The sequence below is a fragment of the Ranitomeya variabilis genome, chromosome 2, assembly GCF_051348905.1.
Source record: "Ranitomeya variabilis isolate aRanVar5 chromosome 2, aRanVar5.hap1, whole genome shotgun sequence".
Taxonomy (NCBI): Eukaryota; Metazoa; Chordata; class Amphibia; order Anura; family Dendrobatidae; genus Ranitomeya; species Ranitomeya variabilis.
In genome coordinates, this window is record NC_135233.1 from 310,486,896 (window position 1) to 310,513,264 (window position 26,369).

The following is a 26,369-nucleotide window of genomic DNA, read 5'->3' on the forward strand; positions in this document are numbered from 1 at the left end:
GGGTCCTCTGCCGGGGCCAGCTTCTGCTACAGCAGCTATAGTAACAGAACCACCCCGACATGCACAACGAAACGCTACGTCTCGGCCGTCACTTACCAGTTTCTCTTCAACATAGGAAAAAGCTCACATTTTTTACAAAGGTCTCTGGTGTGGTCACATGACATTTTCACAATGTGAAGGAGTTTGTATGGGTTTCCTTCCAAAGACATACTGATAGGGAATTTATAGTGCGAGCCCCAAAGGGGACAGTGATGATAGCGTATGTAAAGCGCTGGGGAATTAATGGTGCTATATAAATGAGTACAATAAATGAATGTGCTGCCCACTGCATAAAATTGAGGCAAGGAGCAGTATCAGACTATGACGATTGAGTGCATCCTGAAGCCATAGACCATCTTAGACTTGTTTGGCCCTATAGGAGACTATCAAATTTGTGGGTGACCGACAACCCCTGTATTCACTGATGCACTACATTCACGTGAGTTTGGGAGCCACTAATCATCCGGAATAACATTTGAAGGGGTTATCTGCTTTTAAATTAACTTTCTGCAGTGGCTGGAGCTTGTTATAGAACAATCTGCGCTTTACGCCCCTTCCCCGGTGAGTCTCCGCCGCAGCTCCCGGTGTCTGGCATTGGCTGTGGCGCTAATCTCACTTTGCCAATGAAGCAGTAGCACATGAGCTCATGGCTCCGCCAGTGTAGACTGAACGGCCCCTGCTGAGCTGCTGCACACACTGTCGACGTGACAGCAGACACCGACCGTGAGTAGCAGTTAAGACTCTCCGGTGGACCCGTGGAAGGAAGTGTAAGGTTTTATAACAAGCAGCAGCCAGGAAAGACTAAGGGAAAAGTAAGGACCCCTTTAAAGGCTACGACACGCTGTCTACGGTATAAGTCATGACATATAGGCCATCACGCCCCATATGGGGCTAAATGTGTTATTTCAACTTCCATTTGGCCAGTATGCATCAGGTCTTTTTTGGATAGAAAATTGCAAAACTGCATTTTCCCATAATAGGGGCCATTGCAAAGAAGAGTATGCCATGGATGCATTTATTTATTTTTTTTTTAAATGGTGATTTATCCATCCAGATTGTGACCACTGTAGAGCATACCCCCTGAGTGTACGTGCCTGACGGTGGGCACAGACGCCATTGTGCACCTAGCCTTACTCCTATAAGCAGTATTAATCACATGACCATACGGTATAGCGGCCATACTTACTTTGCAGGTTATATCCAGACCATAGGAATTCTCTCCTCTACTGGTCGCACCTCCCATCTTTTCAATCCTTGCAATAACACCAAGGGGAACCTCAAATACAATTGCTGGCTCCTAACAAACAAAAAAAAAAAACACAAACAAAACACTACATATTGTGTTTCACCTAAAAGGTTATAGAAAGACATGCAAGATTATTTGATGCCAAATTGCATATGAAAGCACGCAGGTAATGGAGAGCGTTGACAACACGATCCCGGTCTCATCGGTCTGCTCGGTTAGTGGTGGCTCTGCAGGGCTTGTGAAATCACATTTGTCAGCTGCAGAGAATGCTGGGAGTTGTAGTTTCACAGGAACTGGAGAGCCACAGGTTGCAGGCCACTGATCTAGGAAACAATCTCACACTGTGACTGTTTTCTAGCTCTGCTCCTGTACATTACCAGTTTTGCAGAACATTTGACAGAATTTGAGAATCTTAGCAAAGTAATAAAGAACAAATACTACTTTTTAAAACAAGCCTTTTTACAATCAGCCGTGGTCCCCCCCCAACACGTATTAACCCACCCCCCATTTATCCCTGCAACACAAAGTGACTGGCATCTATACCTATATACAAACTCATGCCAGGAAAGCTGTCAATCACGGAGGACGGGCAGAAGCCGGGCTCGGGATTTATCGGGCAGCATTTAAACCGCTTTTCACATGGAAATCCCGAATCATATGACAAATATACGGTATATATCCCTGAGCTCAGTCCTTTCATACTGGCCTCCAACAGTAACAGATTCACTGTAATCTTCTGACATGTAATAACTGTGCCCTGTGACTGCCATGGCCGAGCTGTCCACACCATATCAGACATTTCAGAGCTACAAGAAGAGGAGTCAATTCCTTCTACAAAACAGATAATCTTATACATGTGCCCCTGTGTAATGGCTGTGTCTGACCATGCAAAGCTGCTCCAGTACACGGTGAGCACACACACAGCTCCTGGCTAGGAAGGGCGAGTAAGTCACTTGTGATAAGTGAGTATACAGATATGCAGCAAGGGCTCAAAGCTGCAGCTACGGTGATATAACAGGCAGAGAAATGTACCTTCAGTCGCTGCTGTTCTGTCTGTATATTCACCTATCCTAAGCAACTTCTGCTCCCCTCAAATGGCCAGGCGCTGTGAGAACAGGTGCTGTTTTTTTTTTATTGGCGATAAGCTATAATCATCAACATTAACAGAAATAAACACATAAAATAGATCACTCTGTTTGTAATGACAATATAGGAGTTTCACTTTTTGTATTGAAGAACTGAAATAAATTAACTTTTTGATGATATTCTAATTTTGTGAGAAGCACCTGTATGTGCGGACCATGAAGTGGAGCAGCTCTGTACGGTCAGACACAGCCATTACACAGTACACAGCAGGGGCACATTTATAAGCTGATCTTAGCAAAGGAACATTTTATTTAAGACATCCAATTGTGGAACAAATTAATTCAAGATCTATTCATTAAAATGTACTTTGTTCATGGGACAACTCATATAATAGAGGGGTGGAAGTAAGCGGAGAACAGCACTGGGTGATGTATAGCTAAAGCTAATCTGAAAGAAATCTCTTTAACTTACCGTCTCCTCACCTTTGAAGTACAATTTATAGTTTGTGACGTATAGCCTGCCTTTAACTGGACCATTAAATGGACACATGTAAATAACATCCTTATCTGGAAGAAAATTAAAAAAAAATATAAAAACACAGTGCATACATAAGACTACAGGAATGCACTTTGTAGTCAATGATAAAACCACCCAAGAACCCTATATAAGTAAAGTAACTGCCAGAAAATGCAAAACTAAATCTACTGAGACTGCAGAGCTACACCAAAATGTAATGTATTCGTGAGGACGTTACAGGATCTGATGGGATGAATGAGATCGGCTCATATACACAATCCTCTGTCCATAACCTAGTAGAGGACATGGACCACCATTGCTCAGCCATATACCCAAAGATACCTATGGACATGCATAAGCACTCCTAGCAGTGACTACAAGGAAGGTGGTAGTCAGGGGCAAGTGCAGGGAGGACGTTCTACAAGAACTTTTTAATATTGTACAGGGGTCAGGGACGACCACCAGGAGAAGATTTATTTATTTATTTTTTTATTTCCCCCTATTTAGAGATAGAGCTATGAAACATATGATGTTTACCTGTTACAAGGGTTTCTCCAGGTAGGAGAGGAATTTCATTGTTGTGTTCTTGGTTCATGCCTTCTCTGGGAGGCTGCAAAAGGAAATTAATTCTTAGAGTCACACTGTCGCCATTAAAACAATATAATATATGAAATGATTTAAAAAGTTATCAACTGGTACAGAAATCATTACAGGCAAGGAAATAGTGTTAAAGGGCTTGTATCAGTATGACTAACATAAAGGGATTGTATGAAGAAAACAAGTTATCGCCTATCACCTGGACAGAACGATGGGGTCCGACCACCGATCAGCAGAAAGGGGCATTTTCATCAGTCAGACAAAAAGTAATTTTCATCCTAAATCTCTATATATGTAATGCCATGATCTAAACTAATTTCTAAAATACTTGAATTAAAACATAAACCGCAGCAAAAAGCGATCAAACAACACCCAAGATTATAAAAAATGAAAAACTTTATTAAATATTTCCAGGGTATACAGCATAGGGAAACAAGGTTCATGCCATGTTGCACATGTAGGAAACGCAAGGGTGCACATCCATGGGTGACAATGTAAGCATAAATTGGATGGGTATCACAGCCTGTAAGGCAGGGCTGTGGAGTCGGTAAGCCAGAGTTGCGACTCCGACTCCTGGATTTTATCAGGTTCCGACTCAGACTCCAACTCCTTCATAAATGGCCAATTCGTAACAATAAATTTACTGTTGTAAAATATTAACATCGTGCTTATTCAGTTTCTCACCATCATATAAGTAATCAGACCACTTAGAGCAAAAACTATATTTATTAGAATACAATTAGAATATAGCAAGTAACCACTCGGGCAACATCTCTGACAATGTCAGGATACAGAGGAATCGCTTGTTGCACTGTTATTTTTGATGAACGGTCAAATTTCTCAATTTCTTTTAGTGCACATGAAAAATTCTGCTGAAATGTACTGGCTGTGTTCTTTGATGGGGATGACTATTGTTCTATGCGGGAACGCTTTGCACGGTCCTTGTGATCCAAATATTTTTTGAAATTAAATTCTTCATCAGTTGATGAGGGTGAAGATGTGGCAGTACGACCAAATTCTTCTTGTTCCTCCTGACTGTTCTGCAACCCTTTCATCCTTACTGCTATTTCAAACAGAGCTTCTTTTCCTTTAGTTAGCTGCTGATCATCTAGAAGAATCCGATGCATTGGGTCTACATAAACAGCTGCCAAAAGAATGTTATTTTGTAATAGTAGCTCCTCTCTCCGTTTCATTGATGTAGCAATGCCACTTGCAATTAACCCTCCTCTTTGGGACAGGCGAAACATCAGGTTCTTCCACTCCTTTAAGAAAATACCTGGAGTTAAGTCCTCTGCTTGTATTTTTTTAGTCACTGTAAATGGGTGCTCTAGCAATTTTTCCAGCTCAGTCACCCGATTCCACTGACTTTCATTTAGCGTCAGTTGAGGGTTAGCCATGTCTACAAGAAAGGTTTTCAGTTCAACCAAGCGGTGAATCATTAAGTACTGCCCCATCGTGTGGCTTGATCAATAATTGCCCCTTTTCCAGCACGTCTCTTCAAAATTGAGTCAACTTTAGGGGTTCTGGCAACAGTAGCCAATTTTCTCACCTTGCCAATCAGTGCAGCAGCATGTCCTTCTTGCAGACTGTCTCTTATAGCCAGCTGTAGCGTATGCACAACACAGCGCATGTGATGAATGAAAGAACGTATTGACACAGTTTCAACAAGATCTAAACTATCATGTTGCTGTTCATCTGAAGCAACTTCAGTTTGCTCCTCAGTTACAATACTGTGTTCCTCTATTTCAAACATTTCTGTGTCTGTGGACCCAGAATGTTCTTCTAGCTGCTGGTCACCATCATTACTCTCATTCATTAGCGTAATAGAACTTATCATATTTGAAGTTTTTCATTTTTTATAATCTTGGGTGTTTGATCGCTTTTTGCTGCGGTTTGTGTATTAATGAGTTGCGATTACCCCAATACTGTTCATGATATAACCCATAATAAATATGGAATTTTACCCTCATAGTTAAAAATAGATGGTATGGGTATGTGTTCAATGAAGTTGTTAAGTTGAATTAAAACATCCCTAGCCTTCCCTAACTACAGTAAACTTTTTTTTTTTTTTTTTACTACCTCCTCATTTCAGGGGTATTGCTAGTCCCTGCTTGGTCACTATGCAATGTGCACAATGACAGTGCGCTCAATGTTCTTGGCTCAAATCAGCAGTAATGAGCCAGCACCAGAGCGCACTGTTAGTAGTATGTTACAAGACTACGCCAGCGCTGGTCTCTGCCAGCTGGGTATTTTGACACCGCGCACTAACAGTTTGCTCTGGTGCCACGTTGTTACTTCGGACCTGAACCGACGAGAGCGCACTGTCATTGCACAATGACAGAGCAAGAACTATCCCAGCCCCTGAAGTGACTGTCACTGATGACAATTCGTTTTAGGGTGTGGGGAGAGGCTGCCTCAGTGACGACGGCCTCTGCACCTTGATAACGCTTGATTTAAGTATCCCAGCATGCACTGGGACTCTAAAATGAAGCATCACCGAAAAAGATAGTTAAAAAAAAATGTAAGAGCAGCTAAATACAGTAGTTAGAGAATTTTTAATACAAGCACATTAGAAAATAGATTATGGCATTAAAGACAGGGATTTAGAATGAAAATTACTTTCCATGCTGGACCACCCCTCTAACGAAACATTTCCCAAGGTACTTCATTTTAAATTTAGATCTATAAAAATAACTAAAGTTCAAATGGGACATTTCATTTAAAGGGACCTGTCAGCAGGATTGTGCACATCGGTGACCTGTCAGCAGGCCGCATTATCAATACCTAATCAGAGCACCACATGAAGACTCCCATAGGCTGCCCTGAAGTAAAAGCCAATAAAAGGTATTCCCACAGATGAAAGTTATTCCTTATTTATAGAAGAGATAACGATCTCTCAATGCTCAACATCCATTCTATTCACTGTCTATGGGACTTGTAAGACAAAGCCCAGGACAGCACTGTTAATATTAGCAGTCTTATGGACAATGAATAGAGGCCCATCTTTCTGCCCCATTATTGGGATCGCCGGGCTGTTCAATTGCTAGGGTTTCAATACACACATTTGTGAGAATACCCCTCCATTGACAATTTATTAAAAACCATTGACAATGTTTGCCCAGCATTAATAAACCTTAGAAATCCTGTCGATCAAGGTGGATCACAGGACGCGTGTAAAATTAACAGTGCAATTGAAAGTCAATGGACTTTCGCTGAAAATGTCAACAAGGTAATAACGATTTATCATGGATTGAAACTGATAAATAATGTGACTGGTGGGGGGGGGGGGGGGGGGGGGACAATACACAATAGGCAGATTTTACCCTATGCATTGCCGAAGGGAAATACTACAGAAACAACTGACTGCATTTCCATGATAACATTTTTCGTAGCACATAGATGAGATTTAGCCGATTTTCTGACAGATATACTGTGAACTTGCCCTAGAAGCAGCTTTAATGTAACAGGGCTTGGCAGAAGGGGATTGACATCTGCCTTAGACACCAGACCCCTATCCCCCGCCCCGTGTCCTGGTGAGAGATTTGGGCATGTTCAGACGTGGTGGCTTTAGTGCCATGCAGATACCAAACACACTACATTGCTGCAGTGCTACAGGTGCTTCTTCCAAAATTAGAATATTATCAAAACGTTAATTTCAGTTCTTCAATTCAAAAAGTGAAACTCTTAAATAGAGTCACTACAGAGTGATATTTTTCAAGTGTTTACGTCTGTTAACCCCTTCATGACCCAGCCTATTTTGGCCTTAATGACCTTGCCATTTTTTGCAATTCTGACCAGTGTCCCTTTATGAGGTAATAACTCAGGAACGCTTCAACGGATCCTAGCGATTCTGAGACTGTTTTTTCGTGACATATTGGGCTTCATGTTAGTGGTAAATTTAGGTCGATAATTTCTGAGTTTATTTGTGAAAAAAACGGAAATTTGGCGAAAAATTTGAAAATTTTGCAATTTTCACATTTTGAATTTTTATTCTGTTAAACCAGAGAGTTATGTGACACAAAATAGTTAATAAATAACATTTCCCACATGTCTACTTTACATCAGCACAATTTTGGAAACAAATTTTTTTTTTGCTAGGAAGTTATAAGGGTTAAAATTTGACCAGTGAGTTCTCATTTTTACAACAAAATTTACAAAACCATTTTTTTTAGGGACCACCTCACATTTGAAGTCAGTTTGAGGGTTCTATATGGCTGAAAATACCCAAAAGTGACACCATTCTAAAAACTGCACCCCTCAAGGTGCTCAAAATCACATTCAAGAAGTTAATTAACCCTTCAGGTGTTTCACAGCAGCAGAAGCAACATGGAGGGGAAAAATTAACATTTAACTTTTTAGTCACAAAAATGATCTTTTCGCAACAATTTTTTTATTTTCCCAAGGGTAAAAGGAGAAACTGGACCATGAATGTTGTTGTCCAATTTGTCCTGAGTACGCTGATACCTCATATGTGGGGGTAAACCACTGTTTGGGCGCACGGCAGGGCTCGGAAGGGAAGGAGCGCCATTTGACTTTTTGAATGAAAAATTGGCTCCAATCTTTAGCGGACACCATGTCGCGTTTGGAGAGCCCCCGTGTGCCTAAACATTGGAGCTCCCCCACAAGTGACCCCATTTTGGAAACTAGACCCCCCAAGGAACTTATCTAGAAGCATAGTGAGCACTTTAAACCCCCAGGTGCTTCACAAATTAATCCGTAAAAATGAAAAAGTACTTTTTTTTCACACAAAATTTCTTTTAGCCTTAATTTTTTCATTTTCACATGGGCAACAGGATAAAATGGATCCTAAAATTGGTTGGGCAATTTCTCCTGAGTACGCCAATACCTCATATGTGGGGGTAAACTACTGTTTGGGCACATGGTAAGGCTCGGAAGGGAAGGAGCGCCATTTGACTTTTTGAATGAAAAATTATCTCCATAGTTAGCGGACACCATGTCAGGTTTGGAGAGGCCCTGTGTGCCTAAACATTGGAGCTCCCCCACAAGTGACCCCATTTTGGAAACTAGACCCCCCAAGGAACTTATCTAGATGCATAGTGAGCATTTTAAACCCTCAGGTGCTTCACAAATTGAGCCGTAAAAATGAAAAAGTACTTTTTTTTCACACAAAATTTCGTTTAGCCTCAATTTTTTCATTTTCACATGGGCAACAGGATAAAATGGATCCTAAAATTTGTTGGGCAATTTCTCCTGAGTACGCCGATACCTCATATGTGGGGGTAAACCACTGTTTGGGTGCACGGCAAGGCTCGGAAGGGAAGGCGCGCCATTTGACTTTTTGAATGGAAAATTAGCTCCAATTGTTAGTGGACACCATGTCGCGTTTGGAGAGCCCCTGTGTGCCTAAACATTGGAGCTCCCCTACAATTGACCCCATTTTGGAAACTAGACCCCCCAAGAAACTAATCTAGACGCATAGTGAGCACTTAAAACCCCCAGGTGCTTCACAGAAGTTTATAACGCAGAGCCATGAAAATAAAAAAATTATTTTTCTTTCCTCAAAAATGATTTTTAGCCCGGAGTTTTTTATTTTCCCAAGGATAATAGGAGAAATTGGACCCCAAATGTTGTTGTCCAGTTTGTCCTGAGTACGATGATACCCCATATGTGGGGGTAAACCACTGTTTGGGCGCACGGCAGGGCTCGGAAGGGAAGGCACGCCATTTGGCTTTTTGAATGGAAAATTAGCTTCAATCATTAGCGGACACCATGTCGCGTTTGGAGAGCCCCTGTGTGCCTAAACATTGGAGCTCCCGCACAAGTGACCCCATTTTGGAAACTAGACCTCCCAAGGAACTAATCTAGATGTGTGGTGAGCACTTTGAACCCCCAAGTGCTTCACAGAAGTTTATAACGCAGAGCCATGAAAATAAAAAATTATTTTTCTTTCCTCAAAAATGATTTTTTAACCCACAATTTTTTATTTTCCCAAGGGTAACAGGAGAAATTGGACCCCAAAAGTTGTTGTGCAGTTTCTCCTGAGTACGCTGATACCCCATATGTGGGGGTAAACCACTGTTTGGGCACATGCCGGGGCTCGGAAGGGAAGTAGTGACGATTTGGAATGCAGACTTTGATGGAATGGTCTGCGGGAATCATGTTACGTTTGCAGAGCCCCTGATGTGCCTAAACAGTAGAAACCCCCCACAAGTGACCCCATTTTGGAAACTAGACCCCCCAAGGAACTTATCTAGATGTGTGGTGAGCACGTTCAACCCCCAAGTGCTTCACAGAAGTTTACAACGCAGAGCCGTGAAAATTAAAAATCATTTTTCTGTCCTCAAAAAAGATGTTTTAGCAAGCAATTTTTTTTTCACAAGGGTAGCAGGAGAAATTGGACCCCAATATTTGTTGCCCAGTTTGTTGTGAGTATGCTGGTACCCCATATGTGGGGGTAAACCACTGTTTGGGCGCACGTCAGGGCTTGGAAGGGAAGTAGTGACATTTGAAATGCAGACTTTGATGGAATGGTCTGCGGGCGTCACGTTGCATTTGCAGAGCCCCTGATGTGCCTAAACAGTAGAAACCTCCCCTAAGTGACCCCATATTGGAAACTAGACCCCCCAAAGAACTTATCTAGATGTGTGGTGAGCACGTTCAACCCCCAAGTGCTTCACAGAAGTTTACAACGCAGAGCCGTGAAAATTAAAAATCATTTTTCTGTCCTCAAAAAAGATGTTTTAGCAAGCAATTTTTTTTTCACAAGGGTAGCAGGAGAAATTGGACCCCAATATTTGTTGCCCAGTTTGTTGTGAGTATGCTGGTACCCCATATGTGGGGGTAAACCACTGTTTGGGCGCACGTCAGGGCTTGGAAGGGAAGTAGTGACATTTGAAATGCAGACTTTGATGGAATGGTCTGCGGGCGTCACGTTGCATTTGCAGAGCCCTGATGTGCCTAAACAGTAGAAACACCCCATAAGTGACCCCATTTTGGAAACTAGACCCCAAAAGGATCTTATCTAGATGTGTGGTGAGCACTTTCAACCCCCAAGTGCTTCACATAAGTTTATAACGTAGAGCCATGAAAATAAAAAATTGTTCTTTCCTCAAAAATTATGTTCTAGCAAGTAATTTTTTATTTTTGCAAGGGTAACAGGAGAAATTGGACCCCAATAGTTGTTGCCCAGTTTGTCCTGAGTACGCTGGTATCCCATATGTGGGGGTAAACCACTGTTTGGGCGCACGTCGGGGCTTGGAAGGGAGGGCGCACCATTTGACTTTTTGAACGCAAGATTGGCTGGAATCAATGGTGGCGCCATGTTGCGTTTGGAGACCCCTGATGTGCCTAAACAGTGGAAACCCCTCAATTCTAACTCCAACACTAACCCCAACACACCACAAACCCTAATCCCAACTGTAGCCATAACCCTAATCACAACCCTAACCCCAACACACCCCTAACCACAACCCTAACCCCAACACACCCGTAACCCTAAATCCAACCCTAATCCTAACCCTAATCCCAACCCTACCCACAACTGTAACCCCAACACAACCCTAACCCTATCCTTAACCCTAACCACAAGCCTAATCTTAACCCTATTTCCAACCCTAGCCCTAATTCCAACCCTAAGGGTACCGTCTCACATAACGATTTACCAACGATCACGACCAGCGATACGACCTGGCCGTGATCGTTGGAAAGTCGTTGTGTGGTCGCTGGGGAGCGGTCACACAGACCGCTCTCCAGCGACCAACGATGCCAAGGTCCCGGGTAACCAGGGTAAACATCGGGTTACTAAGCGCAGGGCCGCGCTTAGTAACCCGATGTTTACCGTGGTTACCAGCGTAAAAGTAAAAAAAAAAAACCGTACATACTCACATTTCGGTGTCCTTCAGGTCCCTTGCCGTCTGCTTCCCGCTCTGACTGAGTGCCGCCGTACAGTGAGAGCAGAGCGCAGCGGTGATGTCACTGCTGTGCTGTGCTCTCACTTTCCGGCCGGCAGACAGTCAGAGCGGGAAGCAGACGGCAAGGGACCTGAAGGACACCGAAATGTGAGTATGTACGTTTTTTTTTTTTTTACTTTTACGCTGGTAACCACGGTAAACATCGGGTTACTAAGCGCGGCCCTGCGCTTAGTAACCCGATGTTTACCCTGGTTACAAGCGAACGCATCGCTGGATCGCTGTCACAACGATCCAGCGATGACAGCGGGAGATCCAGCGACGAAAGAAAGTTCCAAACGATCTGCTACGACGTACGATTCTCAGCAGGGTCCCTGATCGCTGCTGCGTGTCAGACACAGCGATATCGTATGGATATCGCTGGAACGTCACGGATCGTACCGTCGTAGCGATCAAAGTGCCACTGTGAGACGGTACCCTAACTCTAATTCCAACCCTAACCCTAAGGCTATGTGCCCACGTTGCGGATTCGTGTGAGATTTTTCCGCACGATTTTTTAAAAATCTGCAGGTAAAAGGCACTGCGTTTTACCTGCAGATTTACAGCAGATTTCCAGTGTTTTTTTGTGCGGATTTCACCTGCGGATTCCTATTGAGGAACAGGTGTAAAACGCTGCGGAATCCGCACAAAAAATTGACATGCTGCAGAAAATACAACGCAGCGTTTCTGCACGGAATTTTCCGCACCATGGGCACAGTGGATTTGGTTTTCCATAGGTGTACATGGTACTGTAAACCTGATGGAAAACTGCAACGAATTCACAGCGGCCAATCCGCTGCGGATCCGCAGCCAAATCCGCACATGCCATAACCCTAACCCTACCCGTAACCCTAACCCTACCCCTAGTTCTAACCCTAACCCTAGTTCTAACCCGTTAGTGGAAAACGAAAAAAAAAAAAAAAAAAAAATTTTATTTTATTATTGTCCCTACCTATGGGGGTGATAAGGGGGGGGGGGGGGTATTTATTATTTTTTTTATTTTGATCGCTGTGATAGAACCTACCACAGCGATCAAAATGTACCTGTAAGGAATCTGCCGCCTGGCAGATTCGGCGGGCGCACTGAGCATGCGCCCGCCATTTTCCAAGATGGCGGCGCCCAGCGAGGAGACGTACGGACACCGGGAGGATCGGTAAGTATGAATGGGTGGTGGGGGGGTGGATTGGAGCACAGGGGGGGTGATCGGACCACAGGGGGGGTTTATTCAAACAAGGAGGGAGCGGGAGGGAGGACGGGGGAGCCGGCAGGCGGACGGAGGGGACCGGACCCCATAACGGACCACTGGGGGGGCGATCGGTGGGTGTGGGGGGGGACATATTAGGTTTTCCAGCCATGGCCGATGTTATTGCAGCATCGGCCATGGCTGGATTGTAATATTTCACCAGTTTTTTAGGTGAAATATTACAAATCGCTCTGATTGGCAGTTTCACTTTCAACAGCCAATCAGAGCGATCGTAGCCACGGGGGGGTGAAGCCACCCCCCCTGGGCTGAAGCACCACTCCCCCTGTCTCTGCAGATCGGGTAAAATGGGAGTTAACCCCTTCACCCGATCTGCAGGGACGCGATCCCTCCATGACGCATACGCTGCGTCATAGGTCGGGAAGGCACAGACTTTCATGACGCAGCGTATGCGTCAAAGGTCGGGAAGGGGTTAATGTCAATGATTATGTCTTACAGACAATGAAAACCTGAAAGTCATCTCAGTAAATTAGAATACTTTATAACACCAACTTGAATCAATTATTTTAAAACCCAAAATGCTGGCCTACTGAAATGTATGTTCAGTAAATTAACTCAATACTTGGTTGGGCTCCTTTTGCATCAATTACTGCATCAATGCGGCGTGGCATGGAGGCGATCAGCCTGTGGCACTGCTGAGGTGTTATGGAAGCCCAGGTTGCTTTGATAGCAGCCTTCAGCTCGTCTGCATTGTTGGGTCTGGTGTCTCATCTTCCTCTTGACAATACCCACAGATTCTCTATGGGGTTAAGGTCAGACAAGTTAGCTGGCCAATCTAGCACAGTGATACTGTTGTTTGTAAACCAGGTATTGGTATTTTGGCAGTGTGGACAGGTGCCAAGTCCTGCTGGAGAATGAAATTTCCATCTCCAAAAAGCTTCTCGGCAGAGGGAAGCATGAAGTGCTCTAAAATTTCCTGGTAGATAGCTGCGCTGACATTGTTTTTGATAAAACACAGTGGACCTAGACCAGCAGATGACATGGCTCCCAAACCATCAGTGATTGTGGAAACTTCACACTAGACCTCCAGCAGCTTGGATTGTGGCCTCTCCACTCTTCCTCAAGACTCTGGGACCTTGGTTTCCAAATGAAATGCAAAATTTACTTTCATCTCAAAACACCTTGGATCACTGAGCAACAGTCGAGTTCTTTTTCTCCTTGGCCCAGGTAAGACGCTTCTGGCATTGTCTATTGGTCATGAGCGGCCTGACAGAAGGAATGTGACTCTTGTAGCCCATGTCCTGGATACGTCTGTGTGTGGTGGCTCGTGAAGCAATGACTCCAGCAGCAGTCCACTCCCTGTGGTCTCCCCCAAAGTTTTGAATGGCCTTTTCTCAATCCTTTCAAGGTTGCTTGTGCACCTTTTTCTAACACACTTTTCCTTCCACTCCACTTTCCATTAATATGTTTGCATACAGCACTCTGTGAACAGACAGCTTCTTTAGCAATGACCTTTTGCAGCTTCCCCTCCTTGTGGAGTGTGTCAATGACTGCCTTCTGGACATCTGTCAAGTCAGCAGTCTTCCCCACGATTGTGGAGTTACTGAAACAGACTAAGGGACCTTTTTAAACGCTTTGCAGGTGTTTTTTGTTAATTATTCTAATTTACTGATATAATGACTTTTGGGTTTTCATTGGCTGTAAGCCATAATCATCAACATTAACAGAAATAAACACTTGAAATAGATCACTCTGTAATGACTCTGTATACTATGAGTTTCACTTTTTATATTGAAGAACTGAAGTAAATAAACTTTTTGATGATATTATAATTTAGTGACAAGCACCTGTATACTTATGTAAGGGGGTTTACAAGCGAGATTCGTGTATGTACATATTCTATCCATGCTTTTTCTCTTGCGGAAATATTGCATAATTCACATCAACGATGTAAAGGAAATTGTGCATTTTACTGAATAATCGCAACAGATTCACAACAAAATCTGTGGAGGCTCCTAGCTATAATGAATGCCATATTCATATAGTAATGTCAGCTGCACGGCCACTGATGTGTAATGATACACACCCCATAAAGCCATGGATGTTAATACATGTAGATTGCGTGTGACCCTTGTGTTGGTGGCGGGTTTATTATTACCAAAGATGACTTTGTCCTTGCATGAATTTCCTTAAGAGAAAAAAAAAAGTTGTAAAACACATCACCGTAAACATTAACCGTACACTTACCCTCCTTACTGATGGATTATCATAGGAGTTAGAACTGAACCTTTGTACAGAGGACGACGCCATGATGAGGAACCTTTCAAAAGAAAAAAAAATGAATACTATATATTTTGAGGCCAGAAAGACATTGTGCAAATGCAGATTTCCTAGAGATGCTGGCGACAGCCGTGTATCACTCGTGAATGGATGGAGCGGCTATCGAGTGCGGCAGCCGCTTTACACCTGTCTAGAAAAGACTGCCCATCACACAGGACTCCTGGCTGGTGTGAATGGAGCTGTATATGTGTCAGTATCATAGAATGGAGCATAGTGCCGGCCAGTCATAGCATTAACATTGAATGCAGAACTCTATTGTATCACCTGAGCCAGGGCTGGAAACACCGCCCCCCCACCGCTGACCGTACACCGCATCAAGAAATGTGATTAACCCCTTAGTGACAGAGCCAATTTGGTACTTAATGACCGAGCCAATTTTTACAATTCTGACCACTGTCACTTTAAGAGGTTATAACTCTGGAACGCTTTATCGGATCCCGCTGATTCTGAGACTCTTTTTTCGTGACATATTGTACTTCAAGTTAGTGGTAACATTTCTTCGATATTACTTGCGATTATTTATGAAAAAAATGGAAATATGGCGAAAATTTTTAAAATTTTGCAATTTTCAAACTTTGTATTTTTATGCCCTTAAATCAGAGAGATATGTCACAAAAAATAGTTAATAAATAACATTTCCCACATGTCTACTTTACATCAGCACAATTTTGGAAACAATTTTTTTGTTTGTTAGGGAGTTATAAGGGTTAAAAGTTGACCAGCAATTTCTCATTTTTACAACACCATGTTTTTTTTAGGGACCACATCACCTTTGAAGTCATTTTGAGGGGTCTATATGATAGAAAATAACCAAGTGTGACACCATTCTAAAAACTGCACCCCTCAAGCTGCTCAAAACCACATTCAAGAAGTTTATTAACCCTTTACGTACTTCACAGGACCTGAAACACTGTGGAAGAAAGAAAATGAACATTTTACTTTTTTTTGCAAACATTTTACTTCAGAACCATTTTTTTAAATTTTCACAAGTGTAAAAACAGAAATTTAACCACAAGTTTTGTTGTGCAATTTTTCCTGAGTACGCCGATACCCCATATGTGGAGGTAAACCACTGTTTGGGTGCACCGCAGAGCTTGGAAGTGAAGGAGCACCGTTTGACTGTTTCAATGCAGAATTGGCTGGAATTGAGATCGGACGCCATGTCGCGTTTGGAGAGCCCCTAATGTGCCTAAACAGTGGAAACCCCCCACAAGTGACACCATTTTGGAAACTAGACCCCTTAAGGAACTTATCTAGATGTGTGGTGAGAACTTTGAACCCCCAAGTGCTTCACAGAAGTTTATAACGTAGAGCCATGAAAATAAAAAATCGCATTTGTTTTCACAAAAATGACTTTTTCGCCCACAAATTCTTATTTTCACAAGGGTATCAGGAGAAATTAGACCACAAAAGTTGTTGTGCAATTTCTCCTGAGTACGTCGATACCCCATATGTGGAGGTAAACCACTGTTTGGGCGCACCGCAGAGCTTGGAAGTGAAGGAGCATCTTTTGACTTTTTCAATGCAGAATTGGCTGGAATTGAGATCGGATGCCATGTCGCGTTTGGAGAGCCCCTGATGTGCCTAAACAGTGGAAACCCCCCACAAGTGACCCCATTTTGGAAACTAGACCCCTTAAGGAACTTATCTAGATGTGTGGTGAGCACTTTGAACCCCCAAGTGCTTCACAGAAGTTTATAACGTAGAGCCGTGAAAATAAAAAAAATCGCATTTTTTCTACAAAAATGATCTTTTTGCCTCCAAATTTTTATTTTACCAAGGGTAACAGGAGAAAATGGACCCCAGAAGTTGTTGTACAATTTGTCTTGAGTACGCCGACACCCCATATGTGGGGGTAAACAACTGTTTGGGCGCATGGCTGAGCTCGGAAGCAAAGGAGCGCCATTTGACTTTTCAATGCAAAATTGACTGGAATTGAGATCGGACGCCATGTCGCGTTTGGAGAGCCCCTGATGTGCCTAAACAGTAGAAACCCCCCAAAAGTGACCCCATTTTGGAAACTAGACCCCCCATGGAACTTATCTAGATGTGTAGTGAGAACTTTGAATGCTCAAGTGCTTCACAGAAGTTTATAATGCAGAGTAGTGAAAATAAAAAATATTTTTTTTTAACAATAAAGATTTTTTAGCCCCCAAGTTTTTATTTTCACAAGGGTAACAAGAGAAATTGGACCCCAAAAGTTGTTGTCCAATTTGTCCTGAGTATGCTGGTACCCCATATGTGGGGGTAAACCACTGTTTGGGCGCACGGCAGAGCTCGGAAGGGAAGGTGCGCCATTTTGGAATGCAGACTTTGATAGAATTGTCTGCGAGCGTTATGTTGCGTTTGCAGACCCCTAATGTACCTAAACAGTAGAAACCCCCAACAAGTGACCCCATTTTGGAAAATCGACCCCCCCAAGGAACTTATCTAGATATGTGGTGAGAACTTTGAATGCCCAAGTGCTTCACAGAAGTTTATAATGCAGAGTAGTGAAAATAGAAAATATTTTTTTTTTTCCACAAAAAAGATTTTTTAGCCCCCAAGTTTTTATTTTCACAAGGGTAACAAGAGAAATTGGATGCCAATATTTGTTCTCCAATTTGTCCTGAGTATGCTGGTACCCCATATGTGGGGGTAAACCACTGTTTTGGCACACGGCAGAGCTCGGAAGAGAAGGAGCGCCATTTTGGAATTCAGACTTTGATAGAATTGTCTGTGGGTGTTATGTTGCGTTTGCAGAGCCCCTGATGTACCTAAACAGTAGAAACCCCCCACAAGTGACCAAATTTTGGAAACTAGACCCCCTAAGGAACTTACCTAGATATGTGGTGAGAACTTTGAATGCTCAAGTGCTTCACAGAAGTTTATAATGCAGAGTAGTGAAAATAAAAAAATATTTTTTTTTTCCACAAAAAAGATTTTTAGCCCCCAAGTTTTTATTTTCACAAGGGTAACAGGAGAAATTGGACCCCATAAGTTGTTGTCCAATTTATCCCGAGTACGCTGATGCCCCATATGTGGGGGTAAACCACTGTTTGGGCGCACGGCAGAGCTCAGAAGGGAGGGAGCACCATTTGACTTTTTTAGCGCAAAATTGGCTGTCGTGTTTGGAGACCCCCTGATGTACCTAAACAGTGGAAACCCCCAAATTATAACTCCAACCCTAACTCCAACACACCCCTAACCCTAATGTCAACCCGATCCATAATCCTAATCACAACCCTAACGATAATCACAACCCTAACCCCAAAACAGCCCTAATCTCAACCCTAACCATAACCCTAATCAAAACCCTAAATCCAACACACCCCTAACCCTAATCCCAAACGTAACCCTAATACCAACCCTAATCCCAAACGTAACCCTAATCCCAACCCTACTCCAAACCCTAACCCCAACTCTAACCCTAACTTTAGCCCCAACCCTAACCCTAACTTTAGCCCCAACCCTAACCATAACCTTAGCCCCGTCGTCACAAAAAAAGTTCAATGTAACCTTTTTTTTGTACGTCGCGTCCGCCATTTCCGCGCATGCGTGGCCGTAACTCTGCCCCCTCCTCCCCAGGACATAGACTGGGCAGCGGATGCTTTGAAAAACTGCATCCGCTGCCCACGTTGTGCACAATTTTCACAACGTACGTCGGGCCGACGCATTGCGACCGCCTCGTACCGACGCAAGTGTGAAAGAAGTCTAAGGCTACTTTCACACTAGCGTCGTACTCGGCCCATCGCAGTGTGTCGGGCCGATGTACCGACACTAGCGTTGTAAGCGCCGCACAACGGGTGCAGCGGATGCTGTTTTTTCAATGCATCCGCTGCCCCATTGTGAGGTGCGGGGAGGCGGGGGCGGAGTTCCGGCCGCGCATGCGCGGTCGGAAATGGCGGACACGTCGCACAAAAAAGTTACATGTAGCTTTTTTGTGCCGACGGTCCGCCAAAGAACGACGCATCCGTCGCATGACGGATGCGACGTGTGGCAATCCGTCGCAATGCGTCGCTAATGCGAGCCAATGGAGAAAAAACGCATCCTGCAAGCACTTTTGCAGGATGCGTTTTTTCTCCAACGACGCATTGCGGCGGAAGCCAAAAAACGCTAGTGTGAAAGTAGCCTAACCCTAACCCTAGCCCCAACCCTAACCCTAAATTTAGCCCCAACCCTAACCCTAAATTTAGCCCCAACCCTAACCCTAAATTTAGCCCCAACCCTAACCCTAAATTTAGCCCCAACCCTAACCCTAAATTTAGCCCCAACCCTAACCCTAAATTTAGCCCCAACCCTAACCCTAAATTTAGCCCCAACTCGTCTCTCCTGTCGGCCGGTAGATGGCAGCAGATGGCGGGCGCACTGCGCATGCGCCCGCCATGATGAAAAAGCCGGCCGGCAGGAGAAGACAGAAGAGGACCCAGGGACACCGGGTGAGTATGTTAGGGTCCCCGAATCCCCCTATTTCTCTGTCCTCTGATGTGTGATCACATCAGAGGACAGAGAATTACAGATCGCTTTTTTTTTTTTGCGGTCGCCGGTAAACTGTTAATTACCGGCAATCGCAAAACAGGGGTCGGTGCAAACCGACCCCGATAATGTTCTTTGGGGTCTCGGCTACCCCCGGCAGCCGAGACCCCAAAGATCTTCCGGGTGCCGGGCGGCGGGCGTACTGCGCATGCGCCCGCCATCTTTTCCCTGGAAAAAAGATGGCGGCGCCCATCGGGAGCCACGAGGAGCACCGGGGAAGGTAGGTGAGTATTGGGGGGCTATCGGGGGCCATCGGGGACCCTATTTCTCTGTCCTCCGATGTGCGATCACATCGGAGGACAGAGAAATTAAATAGCAAATCGCGGTTTTTTGTTTTTTTTTTTGTTGCGACCGCCGGTAAACGGTTAATTACCGGCGATCGCAACTCGGGGGTCGGTAAAAACCCCCGAATCATGTTCTCTGGGGTCTCGGCTACCCTCGGCAACCGAGACCCCAGAGAAAATCCGACTCTGGGGGGCGCTATTCACTTTTTCCACAGCGCCGTTAATTAACGGCGCTGTGGTTTAAGTACCTTTAGCGGCCGCCGTTAAAAGGCGTATCGGCGGTCGTTAAGGGGTTAAAGATAGGTTCACACTTGCATCGAAGCCTCCATTAGTTCGGACCATTATATGGGGGGAGGGGGAAAAACAAAAAAACAAAAGATGAGTTTATTTTAGGCTATGTGCACACATTCCGGATTTTTCACGTTTTTTCACTATAAAAACGCGATAAAACCACGAAAAAAAAAGCATCCATTAAGCATCCTATTAATAGAATGCAATCCGTAATTTTTGTGCACATTGGGGGTTTTTTCTGGAAAAAAAAAAAAAGGCATCGTGGTAAAAAAACGCAGCATGTTCATTAATTTTGCTGCTATATATTGCATTGGGGAAGCTCCGGAAAAAAAACGCAAAAAATCTGCAAAAAAACTGCGCTAAAAACGCATGTTTCCTGCGGAAAAAGTCCAGTTTGGGTCAGGAAATTTCTGCAAAGATTCCTGACGTGTGCACATACCCTTAAACCCTTAACTGTTAAAGGCCATGGCCACATGAATGGAAACCAGAATGGCCCCATTACTGCTAAAGGGGTTTGGTGCCATTTGTGTCGATTCTAGGACAAAGCTGCTCCTTGCCAGAGCTCTAGGAACAGGAAATCAGACCCCTAAGGGTATGTGCACACGTTGCGGATTCTCTACGGATCTGCAGCGTTTTTTGCAGTGCAGAAACGCTGCAGATCCGCAATTGATTTACAGTACAATGTAAATCAATGAGAAAAAAAAAGCTGTGCACACTTTGCGGAAAATCCGCTGCGGAAACGCTGCGGTTTAAAAGAAATAGCATGTCACTTCTTTTTTGTGAATCTGCAGCGTTTTTGTACCCATTCCATTATAGAAAACCGCAGGGGTAAAAACCGCAGCAAATCCGCAAGAAAACCGCAGCAAAAATGCACAAAAAAACGCTGCGGAACCGCACAAAAAACCGCAGGTGCGTTTTCTGCCAGGAGAGACAGAATCCGCACCAGAAATTCCTAAGCCTAATCCGCAACGTGTGCACATAGCCTTAATGCTAGTGTGAACCCAGACCAACACTACACCATGATGCATGACCTAAGGCCACTGGAAAATGGAGCTATTCTATGTAGCCAGGACCGATCACAACACACAATGTCTGTAACTGAGGACAAAGTAAGATTGTGAGCCCGGCCCGGCCACTCATGTCTCAATCACCGCCCCACAGAATCATTTTCATACTGTCACAAGTATGATGTCAAATACTAATATTTCTGTAAAATGGGAAGAAAAAAAAAAAACTAAAAAAAAAATGCTGGAGGCCAATTACAAAGCATAGTTTATCATTTTAGACAGAGTACAAATAATATATAATTCGATTCCAGGGCTCACGCGGAGCAGGGAAAACAAATTTAAGATTCAAAAATTCCCTATGGCAAATTGATAAGAGCGAGGCAATGGAGCAGAACAGGCTAAAAACCCAGGCAATAAGGGAGAGAGGCTGGTACAGGGCCGGCGTCTGCACGAGGACCACAAGTCAATTCGTGCGACCGGCGTGAGAAAATCATAGACATGTGCCGCACGCTCGGCCTGACATCCGCCTGTGCCGCACTTCTCAGAATAAGCCGGACATCCGCCATGCACAAAACATGGGAATCTTTAGTATCGAACATAGTGAGCCAGAAAATGGACAGAACAAAAATATATTAATGAGGGGCTACAAGCGCACAGCAAGGATTACATGAGAATAGGGTTTTATATATAATGTGACAGCACAGCGGATGGCTACAGAAATCTACAGCCCAAGTCTCCGCTGCGGCTCCATTGTTTATCATTGTCTGCAGCACGGACGTCAGGTCACAAAGCTCCGCAGAAACTGATATCATAAGGACCGCTGGAGTCTCAGCTTTGGACCTGAGTAGGAGGAGTAAAGTCATAGAGTATAGAATTATTTTTCACAGCCGGACGAGTTGTAATTTTTAGAGGCAAAATGTTAGTTTGCTTTTGGTGAAGGAGGGCAGAGATGGGAGGAGGTATTGGAGAAAAACAAAACAACAGATTATCCACTACTAAGAAGTCATTTTCAATAAAATCTCAGGGTGGAAAATAAATAAAAACAAAATACAACAACCTTTTTGCTCAATTCCAGGAGCGGCAAGGCGTTACCCAGCAGACATTTGTCATACACAATTTATATTACGCTGCTACATGAGGCTGGTAAGAAGCAGTCATTCATTAGTGTGGTTGAATTTGTTGCAAAGAAATAACATTTTTTACATGACTTGCACCACTTACTTCGTGGGAAGAGAGAAGTGTGACCTAAAAATTGCTCCTAAACTGTGTGAAAATTTGGTGCAAATTATTGCCACAAAGTGGGGAAGCGAATGGGTGCTGTAAACTTGGACAGATCGGTCAAAATGATCAAAACAGCATATGATATGATAACACGGTTTTAAAATGCACCATAAATATCAGTTTATCTAAAAGCACATTTAGATGAGCCAATAACCAGGGATGAGCAAAATGTTCTTTCATCAGGCAAGAATATTTTTTAGCCGCTTAAAGGGAACATATCACCCCCAAAATGGAAGGTGAGCTAAGCCCACCGGCATCAGGGGCTTATCTACAGCATTCTGTAATGCTGTAGATAAGCCCCCGATGTATCCTGAAGGATGAGAAAAAGAAGTCAGATTATACTCCCCTCCCAGGGGCGGTCCCGGTATGATGGGCGTTGCGGTCCGGTCCGGGGCCTCCCATCTTCTTACGATGACGTCCTCTTCTTGTCTTCACGCTGCGGCTCCGGCGCAGGCGTTCTGTGTCTGCCCTGTTGAGGGCAGAGCAAAGTACTGCAGTGCGCAGGCGCTGGGCCTCTCTGACCTTTCCCGACACCTGCACACTGAAGTACTTTGCTCTGCCCTCAACAGGGCAGGCAAAGTACACTGGAGCCGCAGCGTGAAGACAAGAAGAGGACGTCATCGTAAGAAGATGGGAGGCCCCGGACCGGACCGCGACGCCCATCGTACCGATACCGCCCCTGGGTGAGTATAATCTAACCTCTTTTTCTCATCTTTCAGGATACATCGGGGGCTTATCTACCTCATTACAGAATGCTGTAGATAAGCCCCTGAAGCTGGTGGGCTTAGCTTACCTTCCAATTTGGGGTGACAGGTTCCCTTTAAAAATCATAGCTTGGTAGCAGATAGTCCAGTGTAAACAGGAGACGTGCTGCTGTGAACAGTAATATTCTGTGAGCACAGAACAATCGCACTAACAGTGGTCCTGCATGCATGGAAGTGCGGCCGCTCTGTCTTAAAAGGTCCCGCTGATCAGCAAGCTTGCCGATTGGCAGTTGTATAACAGCCTTTCAAAATGCAGCCTAATTTTGAGGCCTCTAAAATTTGCTTTTTGTTAGATTTTGTTTTCTAATGTGCCCTATTGTTGCCTGATTAGTATTGCTGTATTTTTACAAACAAGTACAGTACATTTTACTACTACTATATACTATACTACAGTGCACTAATAGGCTTTAGAATAAAACTAAAAAGCTGGCTTTACGTTACCGTATTTCAAAAGCTATACCATTTTTTTTTACATTTGTGTGGTTTTTTGTTTTTTAGTAGTTTTTATTGATTAAAATTTGGGGTACACATGACCTCAAATTTTTATTCTACTTTATTTTTTAAAAGAAATAAAACAATTCTGGAACATTTTGTGGCAGTTACAATATTGAATAAATACGATTGTAACTATTGGACATTTAGTTTTCATTACAATAAAATAATGTTTAAAAGATGTGGAACAGAAATAAAATATGGACGGACAGGTTTGCAGGTCATCATCATTGGGATATATACATAAGAGGAAGTTGCAGAACTTCTCATTATACAGTGATTAAAGGGAACCTGTCACCCCCAAAATTGATGGTGAGGTAAGCTCATCATCATCAGGGGCTTATCTACAGCATTCTGTAATGCTGTAGATAAGCCCCCGATGTTACCTGAAAGAGGAGAAAAAGAGGTTAGATTATACTCACCCTGGGGCGGTCCTGCTGCGGTCCGGTCCGATGGGCGTCTCAGGTCCGCTCTGGCGCCTCCTATCTTCATTCCATGACGTCCTCTTCTGGTCTTCATGCCGCGGCTCCGGCGTTCTTTGTCTGCCCTGTGCGCAGATGGAGATGGCGGCGGCCATTTTACTGAAGCCGAGTTCGCATATTGGCTTCAGAAAAATGGCCGCCGTGATCTCCATCTGCGCACGCATGGCATCCCGCGGCCATTTTCCTGAAGCCCCGGGCAGCAGAGCGCTCCATCTGCGCATGCGCGGCCTCAGGAAGATGGCCGCCGCCAGCGATAAAGCGGTGAATAGCGCAGATAGCGCTCTTTTTCTTCAGCTGCGCAGTGCATTCCGCTGTTGGGCATGCGCAAACCACTACCCCACCAACGGAAAGATAAGCAAGATCTGGGGGAGAAGAAGCGATTTCACCACGCCCATTTGACCAGACCACCTTGATTGACAGGCGAAAACGGCGACTTTGGTAAGGTATTTCGGCAGCATAGGTGGGGAATCAGGGTACACAAAATACACTATTGTCCAGCACAGCTCAGGCCCTATTTAATGGTATTTTTATCTCATATTGAAAAAACGGGGTGACAGGTTCCCTTTAAAGGCATCATAAGAATAAAAACGGGTACCTTGAGGAACTTAAGGTTTAAACCCTTAAAGACCACCGATACGCCTTTTAACAGCGGCAATTAAGAGTACTTATTTCTCAGCGCCACTTTTTAACAACGCTGAGAAATAAGTGTATAGCACCCCCCAGCGTCGGAAATTCTCCAGGGTCTCGTATACCGGGGGTAGCCGAGACCCCAGAGAACATGATTCGGGTCGGCGACCACAAATAAACAAAAAAAATTCCCATTTAATTTCTCTCTCCTCTGATGCGATTTAGCACATCAGAGGAGAGAGAAAAGGGGTCCCCTCGATACCTTCGGTGTCCCTGGACCCTCCTGCCTTCTCTGTTCCTGTCACCTGGCCACCAGCTTCTTCTTCCGGGAAGAAAATGGCGGGCGCATGCACAGTGCGCCCGCTGAGATCTGCCAACTGGCACCAATAGGAAATTTTTCACAGTGATCAAAATTAAAAAGAATAGTAAATCAAACCCTAGCTAGGGATATGTTGGGACTAGGGGTGTGGTTAGGGTTAGAGTTAGAATTGGGGGGTTTCCACTGTTTAGGTACATCAGGGGTCTCCCATTGCGACATGGCGCCAACCATTGATTTCAGCCAATTTTGCGCTCAAAAAGTCAAATGGTGCTCCCTCCCTTCTGAGCCATGCCATGGGCACAAACAGTGGTTTTCCCGCACATATGGGGTATCAGCGCACTCAGAAGAAATTGCACAACAAATTTTGTGGTCCATTTTCTCCTGATACCCTTGTGAAACTAAAAAAAAGTTTGGTTCCAAAGTAAATTTTTGGTGAAAAAAAATTGAATTATTCTTACCGTTAATTCGGTTTCTAAGAGCCTTCCAAGACAGCCCAGGAGGTTGTCTCCATACCCTAATGGGGGACAGGAAGCACAAGAGGTTAAAAACCCCTCCCACCTCCCATTAACCAGTGACTTACAACTGAACCCATAGCCCCGGAGCCTTTTAGGTTCTCAGAAAAATATCCAAGAACATCTGGAGGGAATTAATGCTGTCGTGGAAGGCTCCTAGAAACCGAATTAACGGTAAGAATAATTATTATTATTATTTTTTATTGTTATAGCGCCATTTATTCCATGGCGCTTTACATGTTAGGAGGGGTATACATAAAAACAAGTACAATAATCTTAAACAATACAAGTCATAACTGGTACAGGAGGAGTGAGGACCCTGCCCGCGAAGGCTCACAATCTACAAGGGATGGGTGAGAATACAGTAGGTGAGGATAGAGCTGGTCATGCAGCGGTTTGGTTGATCGGTGGTTACTGCAGGTTGTAGGCTTGTCGGAAGAGGTGGGTCTTCAGGTTCTTTTTGAAGATTTCGATGGTAGGCGAGAGTCTGATGTGTTGTGGTAGAGGGTTCCAGAGTAGGGGTGATATGCAAGAAAAATCTTGTATGCGATTGTGGGAAGAGGAGATAAGAGGGGAGTAGAGAAGGAGATCTTGTGAGGATCGGAGGTTGCGTGTAGGTAAGTACCGGGAGACGAGGTCACAGATGTATGGAGGAGACAGGTTGTGGATGGCTTTGTATGTCATGGTTAGGGTTTTGTACTGGAGTCTCTGGGCAATGGGGAGCCAGTGGAGGGATTGACAGAGGGGAGAGGCCGGGGAATAGCGGGGGGACAGGTGGATTAATCGGGCAGCAGAGTTTAGAATAGATTGGAGGGGTGCGAGAGTGTTCGAGGGGAGGCCACAGAGCAGGAGGTTGCAGTAGT

General features: G+C 44.2%; 1 protein-coding gene across 4 annotated transcripts in view; it reads right to left on the reverse strand.

The window, feature by feature from the left end:
- The window catches only part of MTM1 (myotubularin 1), a 90,958-nt gene that overhangs the window by 48,705 nt on the left and 15,884 nt on the right, over nt 1-26,369 (reverse strand). For all 4 annotated transcript variants that reach the window (XM_077285234.1, XM_077285232.1, XM_077285233.1 and 1 more), the window contains exons 2-5: nt 14,840-14,912; nt 3,425-3,497; nt 2,843-2,937; nt 1,226-1,336 (exon numbers count right to left, since the gene is read on the reverse strand). In XM_077285234.1, coding sequence (XP_077141349.1) covers nt 1,226-1,336; nt 2,843-2,937; nt 3,425-3,497; nt 14,840-14,902 — 342 coding nt within the window. In that variant the 5' untranslated portion in view covers nt 14,903-14,912. The remainder of the gene's footprint in view (nt 1-1,225; nt 1,337-2,842; nt 2,938-3,424; nt 3,498-14,839; nt 14,913-26,369) is intronic.